We start from the raw sequence: 24,891 nt of genomic DNA on the forward strand, positions 1-24,891 counted from the left end.
GGCAAGTAAAGGCAGTGTTCAAGAGGGTTCCCAACAGGTCCATTGCCGACATGGCCAGAAAGATGGGAACGTCGACATCAACTGTTTCAAGGGCATTGAAAAGGGCTGGAGGAAAGTCCCTGAGGCGTACTGAACGCCCTCTGCTAACTGAACGTCAGCGAGAAGTCAGACTTGAGCGTGCCAAGAAAATCTTGAATGATATCAAGAGCTCATCTGGACACATCATCATTTTTCAGATGAGAAAACTTTTACGGTCGATCCTGTTTTCAACAGGCAAAATGACCTTGTTGTGAGCTTTGGAGATGTTTGGAGATCCAACGGGAAGGCCATGAAGCCGGTATGGTTCCCCACTGGCTCAGATTAACAGCGGAGGATTATGTGAAGAACCTGGCGTCCAAGGTCCTTCCGTGGATCAAATCCATAGTCAGCAACTCTCCTTGGGTTTTTCAACAAGATGGAGCACCCGCCCACGCTTCCAAGAAAGCTCAGGAGTGGCTCAAGGACAACATGAACTTTTGGCCAAGGACTACTGGCCCCCTCAGAGCCCAGATCTGAGCCCACTAGACTTCCCTATCTAGGCGCACATGGAGACCAAGGCCTGCAAAAAATGACACAAGAACATAAATGTCTTAAAGGCTGCTGTCAACCAGGCCTGGGCCTCCATGGACGCCGATTACATCCAGCAAGTCTGTGGCAGCTTCAGACGTCGCCTGACCAGTGTCCTTGAGTCAAATGATTGATTAAATTTGATCACAAACTATTTTATTATTCTAAAAATGTATGAATAAATTGTTTCTCAAGTAATTCGAAATGTCATTATTGTCCGCAATATGTTCTGAACAAAAATCAGTAAATAATTCTGCACGGCCAGGTAATATTGGTCTCCTTTCAAACTTTGAATTAGATATACTACCTAAAGATGACATCGTACAAAAATAATATTTTGCAAGACTTATATTCATACCAACTGACAACTTTTCCGACCCAGCCTTAATCGAAATTCGAAAAAAGATGAAAAACAGACCGCCCTATTCATACTTATAATGAAAGATGGAATTATGAGAGATTTGGAAATTGATATCTAAGAGTCCACCAAGATATTATGAGAATCCATCATCAGTACAAAACAGAACAATAACGTAATATAACTCCTACAAACTTTTGATGACTTACACGCATAAAGCAATTTTAAAGCAATACAGAATATAATTTCCACCCAGATAAACTCTCCTTTTGTTATATATAAATAAGTTATCTACTTTGATACAGTTATACAAGGAAAAGATCCCTATTCCTAACTTATTTAGAACTTCTCAATTATTCATGGGACGGGAGAACGGGTAGGTAGAAGAAATGAAGGGTATCTCTCATATAAAATAAGCCCCATTCGGGGAAATGGAGAATAACTTTTCCAAAGCCCCTCTTATTACTCGGATTAGAAGAAGGATTCAGAGTTAATTTATGCAGGCTAGACTCATCTCTATAAAACTATTATGTAAGTATACGTCGTGTGTCATCAAAAACAATACAAAACACATGTTCATTTATCAATATCAAATAATAGTTCATTAGGACACAAATAGATAGCACTTAATTGACTTGGAAATAATTAAAGGAATAAAAGATTCTTAGTAGCAAGATGGGCAGAGAAGCTGATCCCATCAGTAAACAAGATTTATAGCCTAATCACGTCTCGCTTTTTTTAAATAAACAAAGCTGTATAATATTTTCCTTTCAGCTTTTTTCATTTATTTCCATAAGTTAACTCTTGCATGATTTAAAGCCGCTGACTCTACGTATTATAGACTCAAAAAGGTTATAAGATAGGATTTGATTTGTTCATTAATTTTTATCAATCAAGGGACTTCATTTAGAATTCTTGTCATTCCTATTTTTTTTTTTTTTTTTTTTTAAATGTTTCCTTTAGCTTTTGTCAGTCAAGGTTGAGAGGAGGTAAAAATCTAGTCATGAATAGGGACTGTTTAGCATCTGCAAATGCATGGCACTATTATTGCAGCCAAACATAATGAGATTTGAACCGATGATTATGTTTCAAAACCAGGCTTGTGAACGGAACGGAAATTTATTTATTTATTCATTTTTTTTTTAACGCTGAACACTAAAAATTAGATTATAGCGTTCCGTTCTAATAGGTCATAGTAATTTCGGAAGGGATGTAGTTGTCCACGAGATAAATAGTCTAGAAACATAACTATGTCAATTCAGGGGTAATTTTTGACATTAGGGAGGGACTTAAAGCCTCTGCCCCTACAGACTTGAAAAGATTGCCCTCTTTAACTCTTCTGGATCCAGTTTGGCCTTTTTGACAGACAACTTCTTTCTTTCCAACGTTTCAGTATTGCTAACGGCGTAGACGAAGGCGACACCCAACTGCCTGGAGTGTGCCAATGAAAATTCGTCGATCATGTTCAAGTGTCATTTTCTTGACTTGTACTTCAGCCGATTTGTTTTGTATTGTAACCAATTGTTTCAGTTTTAATATATCAAGTAAGAATTAAATAAAAAATCACTCAACTTTCATTAATTAGTGATTTAGTAAGTGCTTAGATTTCATTGGACCACCCCGTATATATGAATTGAAAATAAAAATGGAATTATTTCCAAGTTTTGATTCGTGCTCATGATTGCTTATAATATTGACGCACATATATCTAAAATGCTAGTTTTGAAGCCTTTTTCATCAGAAGTGTATTGCAAGTATTTATAGCCATTTATGTATAGATTCGACACTAATGGGAGTCTGTGAGGTTATACGTAGAGTTAGTTTGATCTGCTTTCTAAAAAAATACAAAAACTTTTATCAAAAGAGCCATAGGCTCTACATTATACAAAAAAAAATCAAAAAAATCATGCAAATGTCTTACATCTATTGGCCTGATTAGTGTGTTATCCTCTATAGACAAGGAAAGGGGTATGAACAACTTTTCCGATCTCTCATATAGACTATACATATGTATAGATTCTCTACAAAAAATCTATATATATTTATGTATTAGGTAAAACTTTATTGGGAAGTTTTTTCTCTTTTTTTGTATTTTCTAGCTTCTCCCTCTATTTGTATTATTATTATTTGCAGTAATTTTCATTTTTTGAATGATATGAGAAGTCAAAAAATAAAACAAAAATACTTTTAGCTTATCTCTTAAAAGTTTTTTTTTTTTTTTGCATAGATATATACATCGTTATGAACTTCCTCAAAGAGTGAAGAGTCATTCCTGAGATGAGTTTGCAAATTACTTGTTGGGGGGAGAGATATTGAAAGACGGATATAAGCAATACAATAATGGCATTGTACATGATTCCCTCAGGCATTAGGGATAGAAGGGTAGATATAAATATCCATTACTAGGTGTATGTAAAATGGGTGTTCATTGTAATATCTAGAGATGTCAAAAATGCTCAAATCCACTTAAGAAACTATAGAGAATGGGGACTCACAACATACAATTGTATGACTAAATTACAAATAACGTTATTTTGATGGAATAAAGAAAAGGTAACTCAAAACCAATTTGTGATATGTTTAAGCATTGAATATATATTTAGCTATATATGTACGTCAATATGTCCTCCTTCACAAGCAAAAACAACCTCGATATACCGGCAAACAGATAGAGAAGACTTGAAGATGAAGGCTGTGTCCATGACATGGAATATTATGGCATAACATAAAATAACACCATATAACATGATAGCAGCTCGGAGCGAATTATAATTTGGGCGAGAGGTGCGACATACCCTTTCATCCAAGATAATTTAAATACAAAGTCCTGGGGGATGAGGTCAGGGCTAGAGAAGGGCCACATGCAGGCAGGCCAGAAGTAACCTATATTGTCACTCCATATGTTTTGGTTCTTCTTCGGCTATATGGACTGTAATAGACTTATTGGTATGGTTGGCAGTCCGGATGGAGATACCAACGGTCTCTGCAGCCTTCTCGGCAATGATGCTTCGCAGACGATATCGCATTGGCCTTCCTATCCAAGATGCCCAAAGTCCCAAAAAAGTACAGTAGGGACTAGTATGCTGATGAGGGGGTCCAAAAATCAGTGAGGTTTCCAGCTTGAGTTAAATATGGACTTATTGTTAGGTCTTGTTGGCAAACGTTATACCCTGGGGGTAGATGAAAATTTTAAGAAAATCTGTTCTTTTGTTTGTGAGATATTCTTCCATGTGTGACGCAACTTTTGTTGTTTCCAAAACAATGGAGGAAAAAAAAATGTTTTTTTTTTAAATTTTACACTGCTTCCTAATGAGGAACAACGCCGTTGAAGCTAAGCAATGGCTTGAAAAGTGTTATAAGGACTCTGCTCCATAAAGCAAATTAAAAAAAATAATAATGATAATTTAAAAATAAAACATTTTGTACGAAAAAAAATGTGTTTGCTTTGATACGCCGGGTCTTTTCAGTACATCTGTTAGTAGTTTTAACTAATCATCTTCACTTTTGATTTTGACCGGTCTTGTAGTAAAATTCGGTCTTGATTCAGTCCCGGTTTGTGTTTTTTTAGAGAAGAAAATTTCGGTCTACGGTCTTGCGCAAGATCACTCTGTCACAATTTTTTTTTTTTTTTTTTTCAACCGCCCTTTCCTCTCTACACCAGTTAACATATTAAAAAAATAAAACCAGGTTCGGAAAGTCTGACATATTCTGATTTAATATAAAAAATAAAATCCCCTCCACCCTCAATTAAGTCTTTATACGTGGCCGAAAGCGAGAGCAGGCCTTCCCCACTTGGTCTCTTGGCAAATCCTGGAAATCTTTCTTGATCCGACTGATAAGTTCGTCTTTGGTGTTTCAAGGAGTGCAGTTGGTTCGTCGTTCAATCGCACCCCACAAAAAAAAATCAATCATAAGTCATCTAAATTGTCTTGGAGTAATTCGAGACTTTTTTATCTGTGTTGCCTCAAAATCTCCTTTAGAGGTTTCAAATTCCCTCCTAACCTTGAAATCGAACGTCTCATTGACTCCCAGAGTTCGAACAATTGTTATGTTGATGCTCCTGCCGCGGACTCCAAAAGGATTGCCTTTTCCAAATATTTAACTACTTTTAACTAATTTGGTCCTATTTCGATTTGCCGTTTTTTTTTTAGAAGAAAGAAAAAAAAAAAAAATTATTACGTGCAAACATTTTTTTTTTAGAGAAGAAATGTAGGTCCAGGGTCTGAACTCTGCCATTGCTACCCAGCCCTTGATTTCTTCACAATATATAGACATCAGTACGACGCCATACGTACATATTTCATAGAATGACTTGCAGAGTAGAATCATTGAATAATTAATATTAGTGTAATTCATTCCCTCTCTCTCTTTTCTTTCTCTTTTGATTCGTTTCTTTCTTGATAAATAAATAATAAATTATGATGATGTTGAAATAGGATTTATAACTTATTTTTCATCTTTTTTCCGGATTTTAGTAGGATTTCTTTCCTTTCATGTACTGTTCATTATTTGTTTCTTGAAACAAGTCAATGTACATATGAATACTACTTATGAACATGGCATTTAAATCACAATGTCTCCTTTCAGTAGAAACACATTTTTTTTTTACATATATATACAATAGTTATATAGAGTAATAAATGAACAGTGTACAATACATATATATTAGTGTTGAGACTCGGTCCGATCTAAAGTTACTTTTTTGAGAACGAAATCCCACTTTTGACCGAAGTTTTCTATTATAGACATAAAAACAAAGCCAAAGTCGTTACTTGGATTTTTCTTCCACCTCAGTTTATCGAAAAGACACTTTCCAAAAATATATCTATATATTATGTGATTACTAGGTGTTACACCAGTTGACATTATGTGTTGATTAATAATAATCATCTTTGACCAATTCATTGTGAAAATTGTTTTTTATCACGGGACGAGAAAGTTACAACGGCTTTAATAGTGGGTTGAACCGCCTGTTGAAGCATCTTTATAATGAAATAACTTAATCAATTAACACTTAAGTATTGCAATTCATAGCAAATAATTGACATTTTATATTTTAAAATTGGATTCACACGAATTGAAATCATTATGACATAGTTTTGTGGATTCGGCAGTGTCCTATTGCCAAAATGGCATTCGAAAAAATGTACTCACCCGATGGATTTTTGGGCAAAAAATCATTGTTTTTTTGGACGTATTTGACTACCATATTTTTGGAGTAGCATTTCAAACAATGAACCGATATTTTTCATTATCTTTACAAACACTAAATCTCAGTTTTCTTGCCTCAAAATGTTTTTCTAAAAAAAAATTGACATGGGGCAAGATTAATACTGATTTTTTTTTTCTTTGTAGTCCGAATTTTACTAAGAGACCGGTACAGACCAAAGTTGTAACGAATTAATCAGAATTTTAACAGTCGTAGACCGGTCTAGGATTTCTAGACCAACACTAATACATACATTTAAATGACAAAAAAAAGAGGGGTTTTTTCTTTCTTCTCTCTCCCCCCCCCGTATTCATTCATATAATATTTACATACACGGTGAAGAAAAAGATGAAAGGGCTGATTGCCCTTAGATATCCATCATCAGGAAAACCTCCTTTATGCTACAAACTACACCTTCTCGGTTCTTAATATTGGACTAATAATAGATCCCATCCAAAGGCACTCCCTGATGTCCCAATCAGAGACTATCAGAGCAATGACTAGGGATGGGCCTTTCGAAGAGCACAAAGAGCAATAATTACATTACTACTTAACTAAGACCCTTGTTAACATCCACTGCCTGTTATATGTTTTTGGATGGAGACAATGTGTTGTTACTTCTATAGTTCTATACTTCTAGAAGAGGATCTTCAACATTTAAAATATCATTACTGCAAGGAAAAAATAGTAAAATTATATTTAAACATTTATATTATTATGCTTTTCAAAAAAAAAATTACATCGGAAGTAGGCGGGAAATCGTCATACAGAGTGAGATTTCAACGATATACAGGGTTGATCTTATGTAATAATACACTTAATTTAAATTTTAATACATTGAAAATTTATTCGTGGATGGTCTTCAAACTCGGTGAAAGATAAGTTGTGCGACTCAAGATTCCTCATGTAAAGTTTCGGCTCAATTAAAAACAAAACAAACGAGAACGACTAAAATGGACAACAAAGGAGTGAAATTTAGAAACATTTCTCACAGTGAATGTTCCCCATTACCATATTCAAGAAACAGTTTGTATCACTGTTATTCGTACAAGGGACTTATTCGCCGGCACCATGGTGTTGGGCGTTGTAGCCAACACAGGCGAAGTCTACCATACCATTTTTGTGGAGATGAAGGAGCGGCTTAATGCAGATGCTTACATCGAACATCTAGATGAGAAAGTGCTGCCTTAGGACGGATAAAAGTTGGAGGAGGCCTTTATTTTTACTAAAGACAGAGTGGACCAAGCTCGAGTCTGACTACATCTTCTAGGCCTACAAGGGATTTATGACTCATATTGAGAAAGCTGTAAGAGATGAAGGCTCACCTATTGGATAAAAATTTGGCCGAGCACTATTTTCAGATGATGTTTTTGAATAAATGTCCTCACAAACCCCACTCGTTTCGATTTTACTCTTGATAAAATTGAACATAATAAAATGCATACCACAACATAAGATCAACCCTGTACCAAAGAATGAGCAAACAAGGAAGCATAAATATAAGTACCAACCGTTTTTCTTTTAATAATGTCAAAACTGTTATTATTCTATGTATTTTGCCCATCTCTACTTATATAATCGAAGACTGAATATATTATTGAATTTCAGACGATTTTTTTTACAAATTTTCTCATAATTTTTTCAATTTTTTCTCAGAAATATATAACAAATACTTTTCAATCTTCATAGGACCCTTTACACTGTATTTGTAAATTAATACTTCCGATATATATTTCCACGAAAGACCTCTCAAAAATATTCTTATGAGAGATTTTTTTACTATTAATTATAAGGCTAATTGTTGTGCTTTAAAGTGCAATTTGCGGCATCTCCAAAGGATTAATCAGATGGAAGATAATTAATTAGCTCTGCAATATCCATACTTTTTTGAGAAAAATCCTTTAAGTTTGATTTTGTGCGGATAGGCCACATATACTTATAGCTAGTATGCTAGCTACCATCATTGCCCAGAGTAATTAGGCGTAAACGAACAGACAAACTTGGCTTTAAAAATAGGAGCTTCCTCCACAACGAACCCTTAGGAATACTCTTTATTTTGTCCATAAACAAACTCACAAGTAGCCACTGACCTTGAGGAAAAAAATAGTAATGATGATGTGAGGAGTAGAGATGTTAAAAGTGTCCCAATCCTCGTGAGTATAAACTTAAAAATAAAGCAAGATATTAATTTTCTTATTAATTATTCATTCCAATTTTGAAAATTCAAACGTATAAGCGAGTTAATTTACGCTCCAGGATTTAGACAATCTTCCCTTTTTGGGTTTGAATTCTTTTTTCAAAAATTCAAGTAGTACTTTAGTCTCTAGAGCACTCATTGGCTGTGCTTTACCTTCACACCCTCCTTGCTAAAATCACATTGATTCATTATTTTGAACTTAATATATGCACTTCCTTCTTATGTCCTTTTTTAATGAGCTCTTTATTAAAAATGAGTCCTAATCCGACGCACAAATAAACAGACAAACAATATAAAAGAAGATCCTAAATAAATTGAATATAGAGGAACTGTTATTCATATGGTTTAAGTAAAAACTCATACACTAGAAAGGGACTTTTAATCCATCTATGTACGGACAACATCTGGAATATTTATGTTCTTAAAAAAAAGAAAAAAAATAACGTCTTAAATCACACTTTCATTTAAAAAGTTAGGTAACAAAAAAAAATAAACAAACACCCCCTAATCCATGTATTGCGTGGCGTCACTGTATGATAAATGTAATGTAATATTTTCAGTAAAATGAAATGAAGGATTAAATTAGGAAAAATGAGTTGTTGAGGTTGGTAATATTTTATTTTTATACACTGTACCTTAATTAAACCGGGTGTAAGTTTAACTATGACACACTTTATTAAAGATTTATTTTAGAGGTATGATGAATTCCCATTAAAAAGTTATGGGTATAATAACAAATTAGCTATTATTATTCTGCCTTTATAAAAAAAAGTTTTCAAATATCTCAAAGCAGTTTTGAGATGTACATTGTAGTCTACAACATTTGTGAGGGTTTCCAACGTATCTCGATCATATGTAAATCGAATAAAAACCATCTTATGGGAAGTGAAAACCTTGTACGACCCTGCCCATACACCTAAAATCACCCATAATTTGTTTGACATAAAAATAATTTTTTTTTGACAGAAGCACTTTTGCCATCTTTCCTGCCTGAATTCAACCATGGAATTCCCAATACATGGAAGACAATCGACGTCATTTTGTTTCCTCATTTTCTTCTTATTTAGGATGGGAGATTTAAGTTCGGATAATTTATTTCTCAAAATGTATTCAGCAAATAAAAATATTTCACTCTTACATGTAGGGGTCCTTAGGGAAGTCAATCACTCAAACCCAACACCTCCAGCTTCAACCCCAGCCTCCAACCAGGCCATAAACCTGGCACAAGCCTTGATAAGGAACTCATTGTCTATGTTGCCCACTGCCTCGAGAATGGAAGACCAAAGGAGTCAACAGCGTTATATGTACGTATTTTGGACTCTCCAGGACGCCATACACATAGTGTTAGCTCGGTTCAAAAAGACTTCAGTACGGTCCTTATAAAAAATTTCAGCCCAGGACTAGTCTTTTTCAGTCTTTTCTCTGAACTACAACAACTGAAATGACTTAGTTACAAACAATGTCTTTTCAGCTATTCAACATAACCTCTTTCAAGAGATAACATATGTGAAGTTTAAGGTAGGAGTTATTTGGTTAAAATTCATTATTTTATGTTCTAGCTATCATTTATTATTTTCTTTGTTTTTATATTATTCAATCCTAGCTATGAGTGAAGAATAGATATCAAAATAACTAGGAACAAAGGACTGAAGGATCAAAGTATCGGTCCTTAGGATAATTGAATGATAAAAAAGATCTGACCCATAAAAATAAAAGACAGATCAGGCTATCAGTCCTAGAACTGACCCAAGACTACTTATACATAGTAGTCCAAGGGGAATGGACAAAAAATATATTAGTTAGGCCTACTTGTTACTCTGTAACGGTGTTATGGAGGCATATTAAGTATAACATGAACTTTACAATCTTTGTACTCTATGCCAAAATATCAAGTGGTTTGTTTTTGATAAATTTTTAAGAGGTAACTACAAATATGCTGCATTAAAGTAAAGTCTCTCATAATTAAATTTACACCCGGTAGAAAAGTTTTTCCCACTCTTTTTCCCTTGTTTGTGAGACCAAAGTTTGCCCCTTACAATGTTATAATCAGCTCATGTTGTTGTTATATTTCTTCTTTCGTCTCATATTTGATACCAAAGTTGGGAAAAAGGTTCTCCTTACACGTGAAAAAAAGTAATTTGATCCAAAAATATATATGTATATAAAATACTGATGACTATCCCCCCTCCCTCCTCCCCCCTAGATGACGCCACTTAATTAAACCCCTCTTAATGACTTTTTTGATCCAGGGGGAGGAAAGAATAATTAAGGGCCACAAAACCTCTTTTTTTCTCCCTCAAGAGACTCACTCAATTAGTTTATTTGAAAAACAAAACAAATGCAGACGAATTTAACACATTCAAGACACCTCATCTATAAATAAGTCGTTTTAGTTGGTCCTTGAGGAATGATGATTATGTTAAGTGTTCGTTTGTAAGTAGGTACATACTTATGAGGTAAGGTGCATGCATCGTCTCTTATTTATGGTTGACTTAAAGGGTGTCTTATTTGCTGCAGGGGCGTCTACATGATTATATATTTCTTTATTTGGGGGTTGGGAGAGGGTGGAGGCTTTTATATATATTTTTTTTTTTGAATAAATTCAAAAAATCCATAGCTATTCGCAAAAAATTTACAAAATCAATTTAAATTTATTATTTATAAATATTAATTTAGATAACTGTAAAGAAACTTTTGCAATTTGCAAATTTGAGTTGAAATTCCTACAATTTAACCTCATGAAAAAGAATACCAAAAAGAAAATGAGTCACTTCCCTCATATCTAAACTAACAAATAAAGGATTTATACTGTTTAATGTCGATATTAAACAACCATTTGGTAGACTCGTGATTGACAAAGTGGTCCTTAAATTTGTTGGAATAAGAGGGAATACAAACACTTCAGCAAGCTACTCCCAATGGTGTACCAAAAACCCACAGACAATAAACAAGTCATAACGGACTCTATTGACCTATTAAACACCCAAGAACGTACATCAATTGAACAAAATATTCTTAGTGAATGTTCTTTTGTGGAAAATGTTGAAACATCTTACGTTGTAAAACAACTTTATCGATGGGCAAATATCAAAAGATTCATAGTAAATGGAATGGACTTAAATGTGTTTAACCCCTTACTTATAAAAAAAAAGGAATTGACGCTACGTATTGGTTAAATACAATATGAAACGATGGACCTAAATTTAAACCATGGTTTCTGAATTTTACACGTATACAATAAATTGACCAGTAAAATTTGCACAAATAAGATATTTTTCTCTAATAATCCTACTTTTTCTAGTCCATAATCAATTCAAGACAAAATTAATTCTATAAAACTAACCATTTGATAATGATTTTCAGTATTGATTTAATTCAAATATCACTTTTTACAATTGATATCTGGTAATAATCCAGGGTTGTCCAACCCGTAGCCCTCGTCCAGCATTGCAGCCCCCCTTAATGTTTAGGTGCAGCCCACTACTCATTCTCACTTCAGATCGTAGTTTTTAGAAAAATTGTAGCAATAACAAACATTTCAGTTTGCTCTATAATTGAAATAAATTTGCATTTAATAGTTTTGTTTTATGAAGGCATTTTTCATGAAATTTATGGTCGATTTTTGGTTGAACAATGGGCAAAGTAGAGCTATGCCCATACTTTGTCCATTGCTCCACCAAAAATAGACCTATTATTTAATAGTTTCTTCGGCCCATTAAAATATTTCAAGTGGCAATGTAGGCCATTATATTAAAAGATGGTCATCCCTATCATAATCAATAAAGATGTTAGTTTTTTAACCATTTTAAAGCCATAAGCTCCATGACCTTAATGTATTTCTTCTTGGGCCACTCCTTTGTTACTGTGATGGTAAGTTTTGAGTCATTGTCGCCCTGGAAGATCCATTTTCAGTGCCCCTCCATGAGAAAAGAAGTTTGTCGCCCAAGATTTCCCTGTACATCTACAGGGAGCGGGGATCAAATTGTCGCCTACTTTAAACCTTGAGAACTTGAAGACGACATTATCAAATAAAAAACCGGTTACCAAATAGGAAAGCTATTCTTGTCAGCTGACGATAAGTAGTTCAGTTAGCATCATGCCGTAATGATATGAGGAGATAAAGAGCTATAAGTGGAAAGAGGAGCTTTCGAGGTCCGCCGTAGTCATGGCATTGGTTAATAATGGAGGTGAAATCTCCAATTCAACGATTGCTTCAACCTTAGCAGTGAATTTACGGACTGTTCAGAATATCCGTAAGAAGCTAGAGGACACCTGGGATGTTGATGCCACCATAAAGAGGGCACCCAAGGAGGAGGGCGCCGACAGGAAGGTCAGGAACACCGACTTTGTCGACAAGGTGAAGAAGATGGTTGAGGATGACCCTACCAGGTCCATGAAGTTCATGGCGAGGGACCTGGGCGTGGCAACAGGACTCAGCACCCTCCCATGTGTCCAAAATCTCCATGCAGTGGTTAACCGAGAACTGTTATGACGTCGTAACCAAGGATTTGTGGCCTCCTAACTCTCCCGACCTTAATCCTTTGGACTATTTTGTCTGGGGCTATGTCGAGAGACATACCAACAGACATCTCCATAGCACCAAGGCCAGCCTGATGGACTCCATCAAGGAGGTATTCGGCAACATGGACAATGAGATGGTCAGAAGAGCCTGCGGCCGGTTCAGAGGCCGTATTGAGGCCGTTATTGATGCCAACGGTGATTATATCGAATGAATGGCTACTCTATACCTATATGCTCGTCATAGTTTTGATTTTCAATAAAAAAGTTAAAAAATGTATATTTTGTGTTGTTTTTTGTAGAAAAATATTTTGGCGACAATTTGATCCCCTTTCCCTTTATTCTCCCTTCGATGCAGTGAAGTCGTCCAATCCCCTTAGCAGAGAAACACTGCCAAAAAATAATGTTTACATCCTTATGCTTGACAGCAGGGATGGTGTTCTTGGAGTAATGCTCATAATTTTTCTTCCTGTAGACACTTTTATATTGTTCCTACAATATCTTTTTTTTTTTAGATAAACCTACCCTTAAAATGATACACCGTACTTTTCTTTGACAGTGGCCAAACTTACAACATTAGCAAGGGATCAAATATTTATATGTCTCTATTATGGAGTCACTTTCAGTTTATGATACAAATGTCAGTCAAAAAGCTACATATATAATTAAATATTATACTTGTAACACATTCGCTCTAGGGTCATAGTCTGTTTTTAATCAGTTATTCAAAATGTGGAGAAGGAATCAATATTAATAAGCAAAATGTGTCTGAATGACGAAAAACATTTTATATCAAAGACACATATATGAAATTTCGTACGTGTTTTGCATGTAGCATTGTGGATGTAAATTAGGTCAGTGAATATAGTAATCCTTGATGTATCATTTTGATCATAAAATTAAAATAACTATGTACTTATATATATTAAATCTCGTAGGCGTTTTACATGTAGCATCTAGCGTGTGTAGCTTTATAGCACTTTATATAGTACTAAAGTACTCCTGGACGTATCAGTTATAACGTCATATTACTTTTTTTTTGTCTAAGTACAGTCATTATTCTTTCATTCTTGAGGAGAGAGCATATAAACATTGAGTAACTAATCTTGAGTGTGTTCATGAAAACGATGAGTAACACTGAGGATTTGTGGGGTAGTTATTTTCAATATTTTTAGGGAAATTTGTCTGTTCCATGACGCCTAATAACTCCAGGCAAAACATTGTACTACCACTAGTATACAATATTAGGTGTGTTAAAAAAATAAGGTAACTAAGGTAAAATAAGATATTTATTCATCAATATTTACGTTTTCCCCTTCAAAGTAATGCCCCTCAAATACAATACACTTGGTCCAACGCTTTTTCCAATCTTCGAAGTACTTCTCATATGCACTTTTCCGTATAGCCTTGAGCTCTTCCAGCGATGCAGTCTTTATCTCCTCAATCATTGCCAATCTCCGTTTTCAATTTTAGGAGCAAAAAGTAACATAAGGCAAAATCCCGCGAATATGGTAGCTGAGGCATGATTGTGATATAGTTTTTGGCAAAAAAAACTCAAAGATTCTTTCAGTAAAAATTAAGCAGTTTCAGAAAAAAAATTCGCTGACACGCGTAGCAAAACTTTCGAAAATATTTTATGCCACTGGCCAACCTATTCGTTAATATCCTCAGCAACTTCTGTGACAGTGATTTAAGGGTTTTCAAAAACAATTTTCTTCGCAGCTTTAACATTTCATCTGTTGTTGACGTGCTTGGGCGTCCAGAGCAAGGCTCGTCATTGGCATCTTCCAGGACATCTTGGAAGAGTTTGTACCAATTGTAAGGATTTTTTTTTTTTTTACATAGTTGACATTTCAAGTGTTTTGAAATACTTAATTTCATTTTTATACAAAATTTGATGCAAATTATTTGATCCATATTTGTCAATAGTAAATAAATCGTCAAACACACAATATTCTTCTAACCGATATGCCTCTCACAAAAAACTAAACATATATTATATGGCTGAAAGAGTAAAAATTTGTTCGTGACAAGTGTACTAACATAAAAAAATAAAAAAATCGAGTATAGCAAAGGTACGTTGCTAGCAAAATTTGAAAAGTCACCTGACTTTTGGAACACACCTGGTAGAATATATTAACATTCAACATATTATTGTAGCTTTCAAGAGGGAACAAGGTCCCCTTGGAATATTTAGACATATATATGCTTTCATCCTTAGTATTCATGTCTCAAGTAACGACCATATCATTTTATATCCAGAGTTAAAAAAAAAAATAACTACAAAAAAGGATATTTATGTATTTATTAATAATAAAAATAAGTAAATAAACATCAAAGAAATGATGAAATTACGAAAACAACAACATAATTAGCAATATTTTAAACTTTTTTTCACATTTTATTTTACAAGTTTTTAATTAGTTTTTTTTTTTTAACTCTCCAAGTTGTATGCACCTCAAATAGAGATTATGTTGTATAAACATATATATATATAATACAAAAGAGGCCTCTCATAAACGACCCTTCATGCAATTTCTTTTGAACATGAGATTATCCTCTTAAAAATATTATAATTATTTTCTTCCGAATTATAATCATTTTTTTGAATATTTAATATGTATATGTGTCTATGTATATCTAATTCCAATCGCTAATGAGACTTTGTCAAATATGTTCATTCAAGGACAAAGATAGGATTGATTTATATTTTTATCAACAGCAGTCTATATTTTTATATATTGGGTGTATAAAGAAGTTGAGGATTTTTTTTTTTTTTTTTGTAATTAAGGTGTTCATTTTCGAGCAAAATATTTTTTTGTTAGATGAGGGCTTTCTTTTTTATACAATTTTTTTTTTCTCATCCTTCTTAAATCTTAAATTTATATTAAATTATTCGATTCAAATAAGAACCATTAACGATGGAATAGGTTTAATAAATGTTTTGAAAAAAATAAATTATAACACGCATATAATGTGTCATATTTAAATATATAAAAAATTGCAATAAAAAAGCTGTGTAGTAAAGCTGAGCGTGTCATATTAAAAAAAGAAAAGAAAATATATATTATTAAAGCAAATTAAATTGACGTTTTATAACTGTGAACAATGCCAGGAACTCCAACTAGTTTATAAATTTATACAAAATATTTTAAAATGACCAAGAATACAAAGAAGAAAAAATAATTTTTGAAAAAAACTTCCTAATTAATATATTTTTTTAATAATTTTATTAGATGAAAAAATATTTGGTAACAAGGAATATTACAAAAAAATTATATATATTTTTTTTTTGCTAATTACAATTACCTACTTAGCGTGCTTTCTGATACAAAATTATACTGAAATTAATTCACACTTACCAACAGGGTTGTTTCAGATTTAAAAAAAGTTACAATTTGACAGATTTTAGATAGATATTAGATAACAAGGTGATTTTTCGGTGTGTTATATATGTGGAATAAATTGGGATTTTGCTCTAAATTTAGTGAAATTTTATCCATCAGTCTCTGCCAGACATTTCAAAACCTTAAGTTTTATCAAGTGGCAATACAAATTAACATTACAAAGAAAGCCTCTGTCTAAATTATTCTGGCTGTAAATGATTGTTTGTTTTTTCATCCTTTTCACTGAGAGCATTTTTTCATGGCTTATTTATCCATCTCTTCGTAGGTTTTTATTTTCTTATAGTGTATGTGTAAATATCTGCGACTGCAATTCACTTACTTAAAACAAGTTTTGGAAAAAACTACATATATATGGAGCTATGTAAATAGATTGATATTAAAATGTCAAAAAAGTACATATTCTTTAGTGAGTTGAAAAATATGATGATGAAGTAAAAATTATCGCTCATATCCTCCCCCCTCCCTTCAACTCCTCACGTCAATCGCTTCACTGACGTGAAATAATCATTCACACAAATTGAATAGATAATAGGAAGCTGTCGTTATGGTTGTTTCTCCCACCAAAAAAAATGTAATTGTATATTTTTGAGCAATTTATGTATGCATTCAAATCAAATGACAGGTGATGGGGGGAGGGATCTGTAGGAGCTTGGAGAAAGGGAGCTTGGTTTTAGGTCTTTTCAGGGATAGCAATAATATTAATTGAGTAATCATAATGAGTAGGTTTCGTGAATTTTTCTTCTAAATGTAATGGTTTCTCTTTAATTATCTATGTCAGGGATTCTCAACTAGCGGGCCACGGACCAAGTCCGGCTTCCAAGTGAATTTCATTTGGCCCACAGAAACTATTTAATAACAATAATGAAATTGAAATTAATTCATTGGATGTTGGATAATTAACCTAAATTCTGTTTTTATGGCAAGACTGACACGCACTGCCCAATAATTTTGTGAGGGTTGAATCATTTCCCACCAATCGTTTCCACCATGTCTAAGTTCATAATGATCACACTCCTTAAAGTACATCAAACAAAGTTACTTCCACGCTTAATTATTCACTAGAAAAATTGATCCAACGGCGGATTTCAGTATTCCCTGGTTGATCCTATATTTATATCGTTTAAGGATGGGAGCCGGTTTTCTATGAGATTAATGTTGTAATAAATATGTATCATACTAAACTAATCCTTGAGAACTTAGATCAGATAATGTGAATTGCCATAACCAGCCTGGATACTAATTTTAAAAAGATAGTTCATAATTCACGATCAAATTACAGTCACTACAGCTCTCATATATATAAATAAAAATACCAGTTAGAATTCACTGAACTAATATATAATTTTCTTATCCGTAAAAAAATTACTTTCATCTGAGTATCGACCTCACAAAGTCTAAGTTGTTATTATGTCTTTGTTCCGCTTAATGTACTCTTGAACATAACACTACAGGGAATCCACATACTTGGAAAATTAAAATGACTTGCCTTCAGGCTTTACGACTGTATTTACATACATATCACATGTTATATCCTCTTGAAAGAAAAAGAAGGAAAAAAGGGTGGATGAAGCAATTATCCTCAAAGATATTAAAATACATAACCTACAAAAGTCATAATTCAGCTTCCTCATAGAACCACTACTTTACTTTTATTGGTAATAATTTATGATCTATTTTTAGAAAGCAAAGTTTGTATTTCTGTTTATCTAAATGTATCAATATATGAAAAGGAGTCATGAGAATCACTGTATACAGTGATTCCTGATGTATACCATAAACATATTTCTGATCTAAGTAATAATAATGTAGTCGTATTTATTAAATTTTGCGAGCGTGTGAATATCACGGTTTATATTTGTTTTTGTTATAGGTGTCTTATGTAGGTCATAATAATTCAAGCGCATTTTCAGTATATGTTAAGATTGAATTAAATATAAACACCACTATGTTAAAATGAGTTATTTCTGTTTTTATTCATGAGCGATCTTAAGACTAAAGTAATCAGTCATCCCAACATATTATTTTTTTCCCTCAAAATTATATTATTATTCTTTCATTCTGGAAGGGAGAACACGTCATATGAATTGATATAAGTAATGATGAAAATCCTGTACAGAAAAAAAGAAAGCAAAAATCAACATGGTAACCCTGACAATTTGAAGAATGTTTTGGAGGAGAGAAAGACTCATGCTAATGATGTTTCATTAGATCAGCTACAATCTGGAATGACAAGGGCAGAAGGAGAAAAGGATATAAACACAAGGATATTTGGTGGAATTAAAACTATGTCGATACCCAATTCTACTATGAGTCACAAAGGACTTATTATTATAACTCAGCAACAAATCCTCAGGGTTAATCTCCGTCTTTTATGGGTTCACACGAATGTTCAAAACAGGTTTTGAATATAGTTGAATCTATTTACTCAAGAATTAAATAATAATGACATCTGCTAAGGAAAATCAAATTTCTTCTTTATACTACCAATTACAAATTAACGGGCCAGATAGAAAATACACAGGATTTTCATGACTGGATATAAGTATTAAGTACTTGTTGTAAGGTGTGAGTATGTTCATGAAAAACAAAGAGTAACAATGAGGATTTCTTGGGATTTATCTTCTATATTATAAAAGAAAATTTTGTCTGATATCCAACAATTAATTACTCCGGGCAATGCCAAGTACTACCGCTAGTAACTAATATTTGACCCGAAAATATAGACAACACAGTTCATTTCAGAACTAAGGTAAAAATTGTAGGATTAATTTGTACCATTCATTGTTATTGATAAGGATGCCATTTTTGAAAAAAAAAAAAAAAAAAAAAAAAAGCATGTAAACATCGGTTATTCGACGTATTATCATTTCTTACCCATGTACAACATAGGATGGTAGCATAAATTGTGAATAACTATATCTAAAACTCATCTTCAATCATGTGAACCTATTCAACATTTAAAGAAATAAATTAGATAAAATAATCATATATCTTTATTAAACAATTTAATGCGAGATTTCCCAGAAACTTATTTTTTCACTTGTCATTCTTGAAGGTGTAAAACCTCAAGAAATCCCGAGGAAATGGGATCTTGCAAGAGAAAACCCCCAATTATCACATCTTATATATTTTTAAGACTTGATGCGGTTCAAAAAATCCTAAATCATGCTGGAACAGAGAAAATACATTCAAGGGCTTTTTTTTTCTTTTGAGGGGGTGGTTGCTATTAAAAAAATCTCAAAATTCACCTTTATAAAAAATCCGTAGTTATTGAGAAAAAATTTGAAAAATTAAATTGTTGGAAAAATAACCTCATAAATGTATATGAAATATAGATTTTTTTCCAAATGAATTTCAAAAAATTGAGCTAATACAAAAAATTCAATTTTTTTGACATAAATTCCAAATATTAAATTTTTTGGAAAAAATTTCTAAAATCCATAGCTGTCAACAAAAAATTAGATTTTTGTAAAAAAAAATCAAAGTTCGATTGTTGTTCACAAAAAAAGGATTCTCTAATGGAAAAAAAAATCAAAAATTATTTTTTTTTCGAAAATAAATTCAAAAATTAATTACTGTTTACAGAAATTTAATTTTTTTTTAGGGCTACAGCTGCATAAAGTTAACTAACTCCTCCTTTTTTTGTTAACAACTTTATAGGTATTCATGAGAATAAATAATTTTCACGAGGATTTTTTTCTTTTAATAGGTTCAAATCTTAAACTGGGCCAAAAAATTTTATTCTGTATGTCTCTTTTCTAATTCATTTCACAATTTTTTCCAGTCAATACGGATACATATCATGAGTTCCGCCGAAAAACACTTTTTCTAAAAGATAAGCTAAAAATTTGGATCTCATAAAACACTGGTTGTCTCGAAATGAGGTGTTTAAAATTATTTATTTACATAAGTATCCAAAAATTATGGGTTTGTCTTATATACTTCGGATTTAAAAAAATCAGGATATAGTCACCTTTTCATTTGAAAAATAGCAGTTTCATTTATCCGGATTTAACTGAATATAAAGAATTAGAAGGGCTACGCGTCTACGGAATGAAAGAAGGGGCAATAGAAACGAAGAATAAATCATTCAACTTACTGCAATAGTGAAATGTTGAAATTTATGTATTAAACTTTTTATAATTTCGTTATAACTTTTTAAATAGAGCTCCTATAAACATTTGTATTAATTAAAATATAAATCATTGTGTCTAGTCTACAGTGTGCGATCGTTATTTTCCAAAAAAAAAACAAAAAAAAAACTCAGAACGCAAGCGACGCTTTTTGTTGTTTTGGCGACTAGCTAGAAGCATTTGGCGTCAGTTAAAAAACTGACTTCGATTAACAAAGTATTTAGTCCACAATTGTGGAATAGGCAGAGTTTTGAAATCCGCACCGGACGGGACAATGTTGAGATTGCAAACTTCTTCAGCGTGGACGGTTAATTGGTCTAGAGAGTCTAGAAGGTAAAGTCTGGAGGTGATTATGAATCAATAGTAAAGTGTCCTGGTCACAAGATAAGGCTAAAACGCCAGAGGGATCAGGATTTCATTGCAAAAATCATTGATGATGTTCCTTCCAAATCCATGAGGGGGCCATTGCCAGGGGTCTAAAATATTTTAAAAGGCTGATCAAGAAAAAAGATGAATTACGTTACAAATCATACAGGATGAGCTCAACTTCGGACAGAAAAGAAAAACTCTGACCTGATTGACAGATTTTTTTTTTTTTACTTTGTTGGAGCCAGTGTTTAGCCTCCAAGCTAACCGGACTTAAACCCTATGGACTCCTTTGAGTGGTGTGTAGTTGAGCGACACAACAACATATCATTTTTTAACATAAAGTCTGAGCTGATGTCCAGGATGTTATCAAGACCCGCTCCCGTTTCAGAGGTAAAAATTGAGGCCGTTAATAACACTAAATATTATAGAATTATAGTAAAAAAATTGTTCAACTTTCATAAAGCATCGGCTTTTATTAATATGGGATGATTAGTCTAGTAGAAAATCTTTTTTTTTTTTAATCGTATTGGTTCTGAAATAGAGGTCGCATCATGTACAATACACAAAAGATTTAGGCAAATACTTTTTTTTTATTTTAAATATTTATATTATGTTTTATAAACTGAATTTCAGCCGTTACACTCTCTACAAAAGAAAGCTACCAATTCATCTGGATGTCCGCATTGCTCTTTTAATTTCTTATATAGAAATATATACATTGGTCTGATACCATTATATTTTTCAATAATTCGGTACAACTTCAGTCTTCATCATTTTTTTATACTTTTTTTTACAAAAGGAAATATATTTTAATTTGAGGAAAAATTCCCTTGAAACCAAACCGAACAAAATTTGTTCATAAATACATTAGCAATGTTTTTATTTAAGTGACGTATTAACAGAGCTCTGCTTCTATATATAATATAGTTATTTATTAATCCAATTTTTATCATTATTTAATCTTCAATTTCATCTTTCTTTTGAGTTTCCATTCCCCCCTCTTCCCTTGTTCTTGCCTTTTTACCCCCCTTTTCTTATAAAGCGGAGAACAAACAAAATTGAATCAATTGTTGAAAAAGTAAATAGAAAAATAATTTTGTCAAAAAAAAAAAGGGAATTCTATTTTCTAGAAAAATGTATTATCAAATAATTTGCTTTTAATTTTATATATAAAAAGGAAATTGAATCGTTTCCTCGTTTTTTATTATATTTATTTCTACAATACATTCTATAAAGCGTTTTTACGGAAGTCATAAATTGCATCATATTTGAAGGAGGCGGCATTTTGTGGTGATAAAAGGTGATATTTTAGTAACATAAAATGTACAAATTTCAAATAATTATTGATGAAACTCAATTAATGCCGAAACGCAGAAAAAAAGACATAAAATTTGCATTGAACAGTACTTTTGTCAATGATAAACAGGGATATTTAAAAACAATCAAAGTAATATGCACTGAAAATCGCTAATAATGGCTAAATTTATATACATATATTTATATATTAGGTTGATCGATTAGGGACAAGAAAAATATCTTATTATTGCTGTTGTAATAGTTAATTTACAGTCAACAGCAGTGGTTCTCATATGGGGGAACGCGTATTCATTGGGATACTTGGAGTCACTCCAATTTGAGTGAGTAAAATTTGAGGGGATATTTGAGATTTTGAAAGAATACTTTAAAAGTGGTACATTACTCAGGGGCGTCTGCAGGGGGTCGGATAGAGGGGCTGTAACCCCCACCCCTCTCCCCAAATTAAGGGGTTTTCTTCAGAAAAAAATATTTTTTGTGGATTTTGATTTTTTTTTTTTTTTTTCAAAAAAACTTCATTTTTTGAGAATAAATATGGATATTTTTAATTTTTTTACCAAAAATGTAATTTTTTGAGAATAGCTTTGGATTTTGAAAAAAAAAAAAATAATATTTTGAAATATTTTTCCAAAAAATTTTAATTTTTGGATTTCTTCCAAAAAAATTCCAAAAACCAAGCTCCCCACCCCCTTTTTATAATCACTTTAACTAAAAATGTTTTGTGCTTATAAGGGGGTACATAACTCAGGAGCGTCTGCAGGGACTGGGATGTAGCCCGCCCCAAATTTAGGTATTTTTTTTCCTTAATCATTTAATATTTGAAATTTTTTTCAAAAAACTTAATATTTAAAATTTAATTTAATTTTCTGTGAATTGCTTTCGGTTTTAAAATTTTTCTCGAAATATCTTTCAAGAATCTTTTGTTTTTTTGTTGTTTGTTTTGTGGATTTTGATTTTTTTCCAAAAAACTTTTTTTTTTTTTTTTGAATAGATATGAATTTTTGAAAAAAAATCAAAAAAATGTATTATTTTGAAATCTTTTGCCAAAAAAAATTTTAATTTTTGGATTTCTTTTCAAAAAAAATCCAAAAACTGAGCCTCCTTCCACTTGGCTTAAATAAATATTTTTACAAGTGGTACATCACTAAAAAAAAGGGGTTTAGAATCCCTGGTCTACAGTATGGAAATAAGATTGTAGAACGATGTAATAACATATTTTTAATACAATCAGCGTCAGATATATAATACAACTAGACATTAGAGGAATAGATTTTTGATAGACAGTGAGGTTTCAGTCGACCTTTTATTTGTTGGACCCATTTTGAAATATTCTAACAACACATTAATATCAATGCAAAAAGAGTTTTTATTGTTATAAAACTTGGTTGTTTAGGCCTCTTCCAAGATGGCCAACATCAAGAATGCTGAAGTCAAATCAAAACACTCCATAGTCCAAAACTGATACATAAATACACATATCCTGGTTTAGTTACCAGGGGTGTTAGCAAGGTTTTTTTGTTTTTTTTAAAGAGCACGATTACTTTTTTTAAATTTTAGTTTAAGTTCTTTTAACTGTTTTGTCATTTAAACTTATTTCTACATACATGTCGATAATTTCTTTTTTTAATAACGACAAAAATTACCACTAGAAGGGTTTTTTTTTTTAAGAAGAGACCAAAAAGTATTTAAAAATGTTATTTAAACACTTGCCTTTCAATTTTTTTTTGTTTTCAAGTCGATAATTATGTATAAAAACGACAAAAAAATCAATTCTGAGAAAAACACTGAATTCATTTTATCCCCCGCCCTGCGGACGCCACTGACCACGTATATCACGGTATTAATGAGCAGGGCATCCACAGAGAAGTGTTATATATATATAAAACCAAAAACTTATTCAAAAATTTTGCTTCAATTCTTTTAACTATTTTGGCGATTAAAAATCTTTCTACAATATGATTTTACGACAAAAAAAAGAAGTCAATTTGGAGAAAAAAGCGCAAGCCCCTTTAGACATCGCCCTGTAGAAATCCTTGATGACGTATATCCCGGTATTAATCATAAGTTGTTGTTTTTTTTAATAAGATACCACAAACTTATTTGAATAATTATATTGTTAAAAATTGTTGGGGGGAAAAAAATCTTTTACCTATTTTTTTCGGATTTTTTAAATATAGTTTCTAGAATTGGGATGAAAAACGTATTCCTCTACGGATCCCGTAGTTTTAAATCCTTTTATTTATTGGTCACATTTAGACATACAATATTTTATATATAAAATGAATTAACAGCCTTACCTCCTGGAAGAGTAACGGCCATTATGGATGCAAACCATCCATGACATAAAAGAAGCAAGGCTCCTTTCGTAGTTCGAACAATTCTCTTCATTTCCTTCCCTCCTATATTTTCCTTTTGAATATTCTTTTATTTTAAAATCAACAATAACACAATTTCACAAATAAATAATTCACTTTTCTTTTTTATAAATCCATTATAAATATTATTATAATTTTATATTATAATAAAAACCGTCCGCGTGCACTCTTCCCTCTTCAAATGCGTACTGAAGAAGGACATTTACTACTACGAGTTGTGGAATACAAAAAAAAAAAAAACCAAAACCGGTAAAAGAAAAAGCGTGCGATTTCTTTTTTCTTCCTTTTTTATTTACAACTAAGCTGCATGCGTCCTCGAATTTTACTCCCTTTATTTTCTTCCTCCTGTAGCTAGCACGCTGTACGCAAAAATGACTGCTTAATTCATCCGTAAAATGGTGGAGT

At 32.3% G+C, this 24,891-nt stretch overlaps 1 protein-coding gene across 2 annotated transcripts in view; it reads right to left on the bottom strand.

Moving 5' to 3' along the window:
- LOC121118950 (uncharacterized) overlaps positions 1–24,673 on the bottom strand; it is a 232,018-nt gene extending 207,345 nt beyond the window's left edge. Inside the window, exon 1 of one of the 2 annotated variants that reach the window (XM_071894089.1) lies at positions 24,409–24,629. In XM_071894089.1, coding sequence (XP_071750190.1) covers positions 24,409–24,499 — 91 coding nt within the window. In that variant the 5' untranslated portion in view covers positions 24,500–24,629. Of the gene's footprint in view, positions 1–24,408 lie in introns of both variants that reach the window. The other variant, XM_071894090.1, reaches the window with a different exon arrangement.
- Positions 24,674–24,891: the final 218 nt, after the last annotated feature.

This window comes from Lepeophtheirus salmonis, chromosome 1 (genome assembly GCF_016086655.4).
Source record: "Lepeophtheirus salmonis chromosome 1, UVic_Lsal_1.4, whole genome shotgun sequence".
Classification (NCBI taxonomy): domain Eukaryota; kingdom Metazoa; phylum Arthropoda; class Copepoda; order Siphonostomatoida; family Caligidae; genus Lepeophtheirus; species Lepeophtheirus salmonis.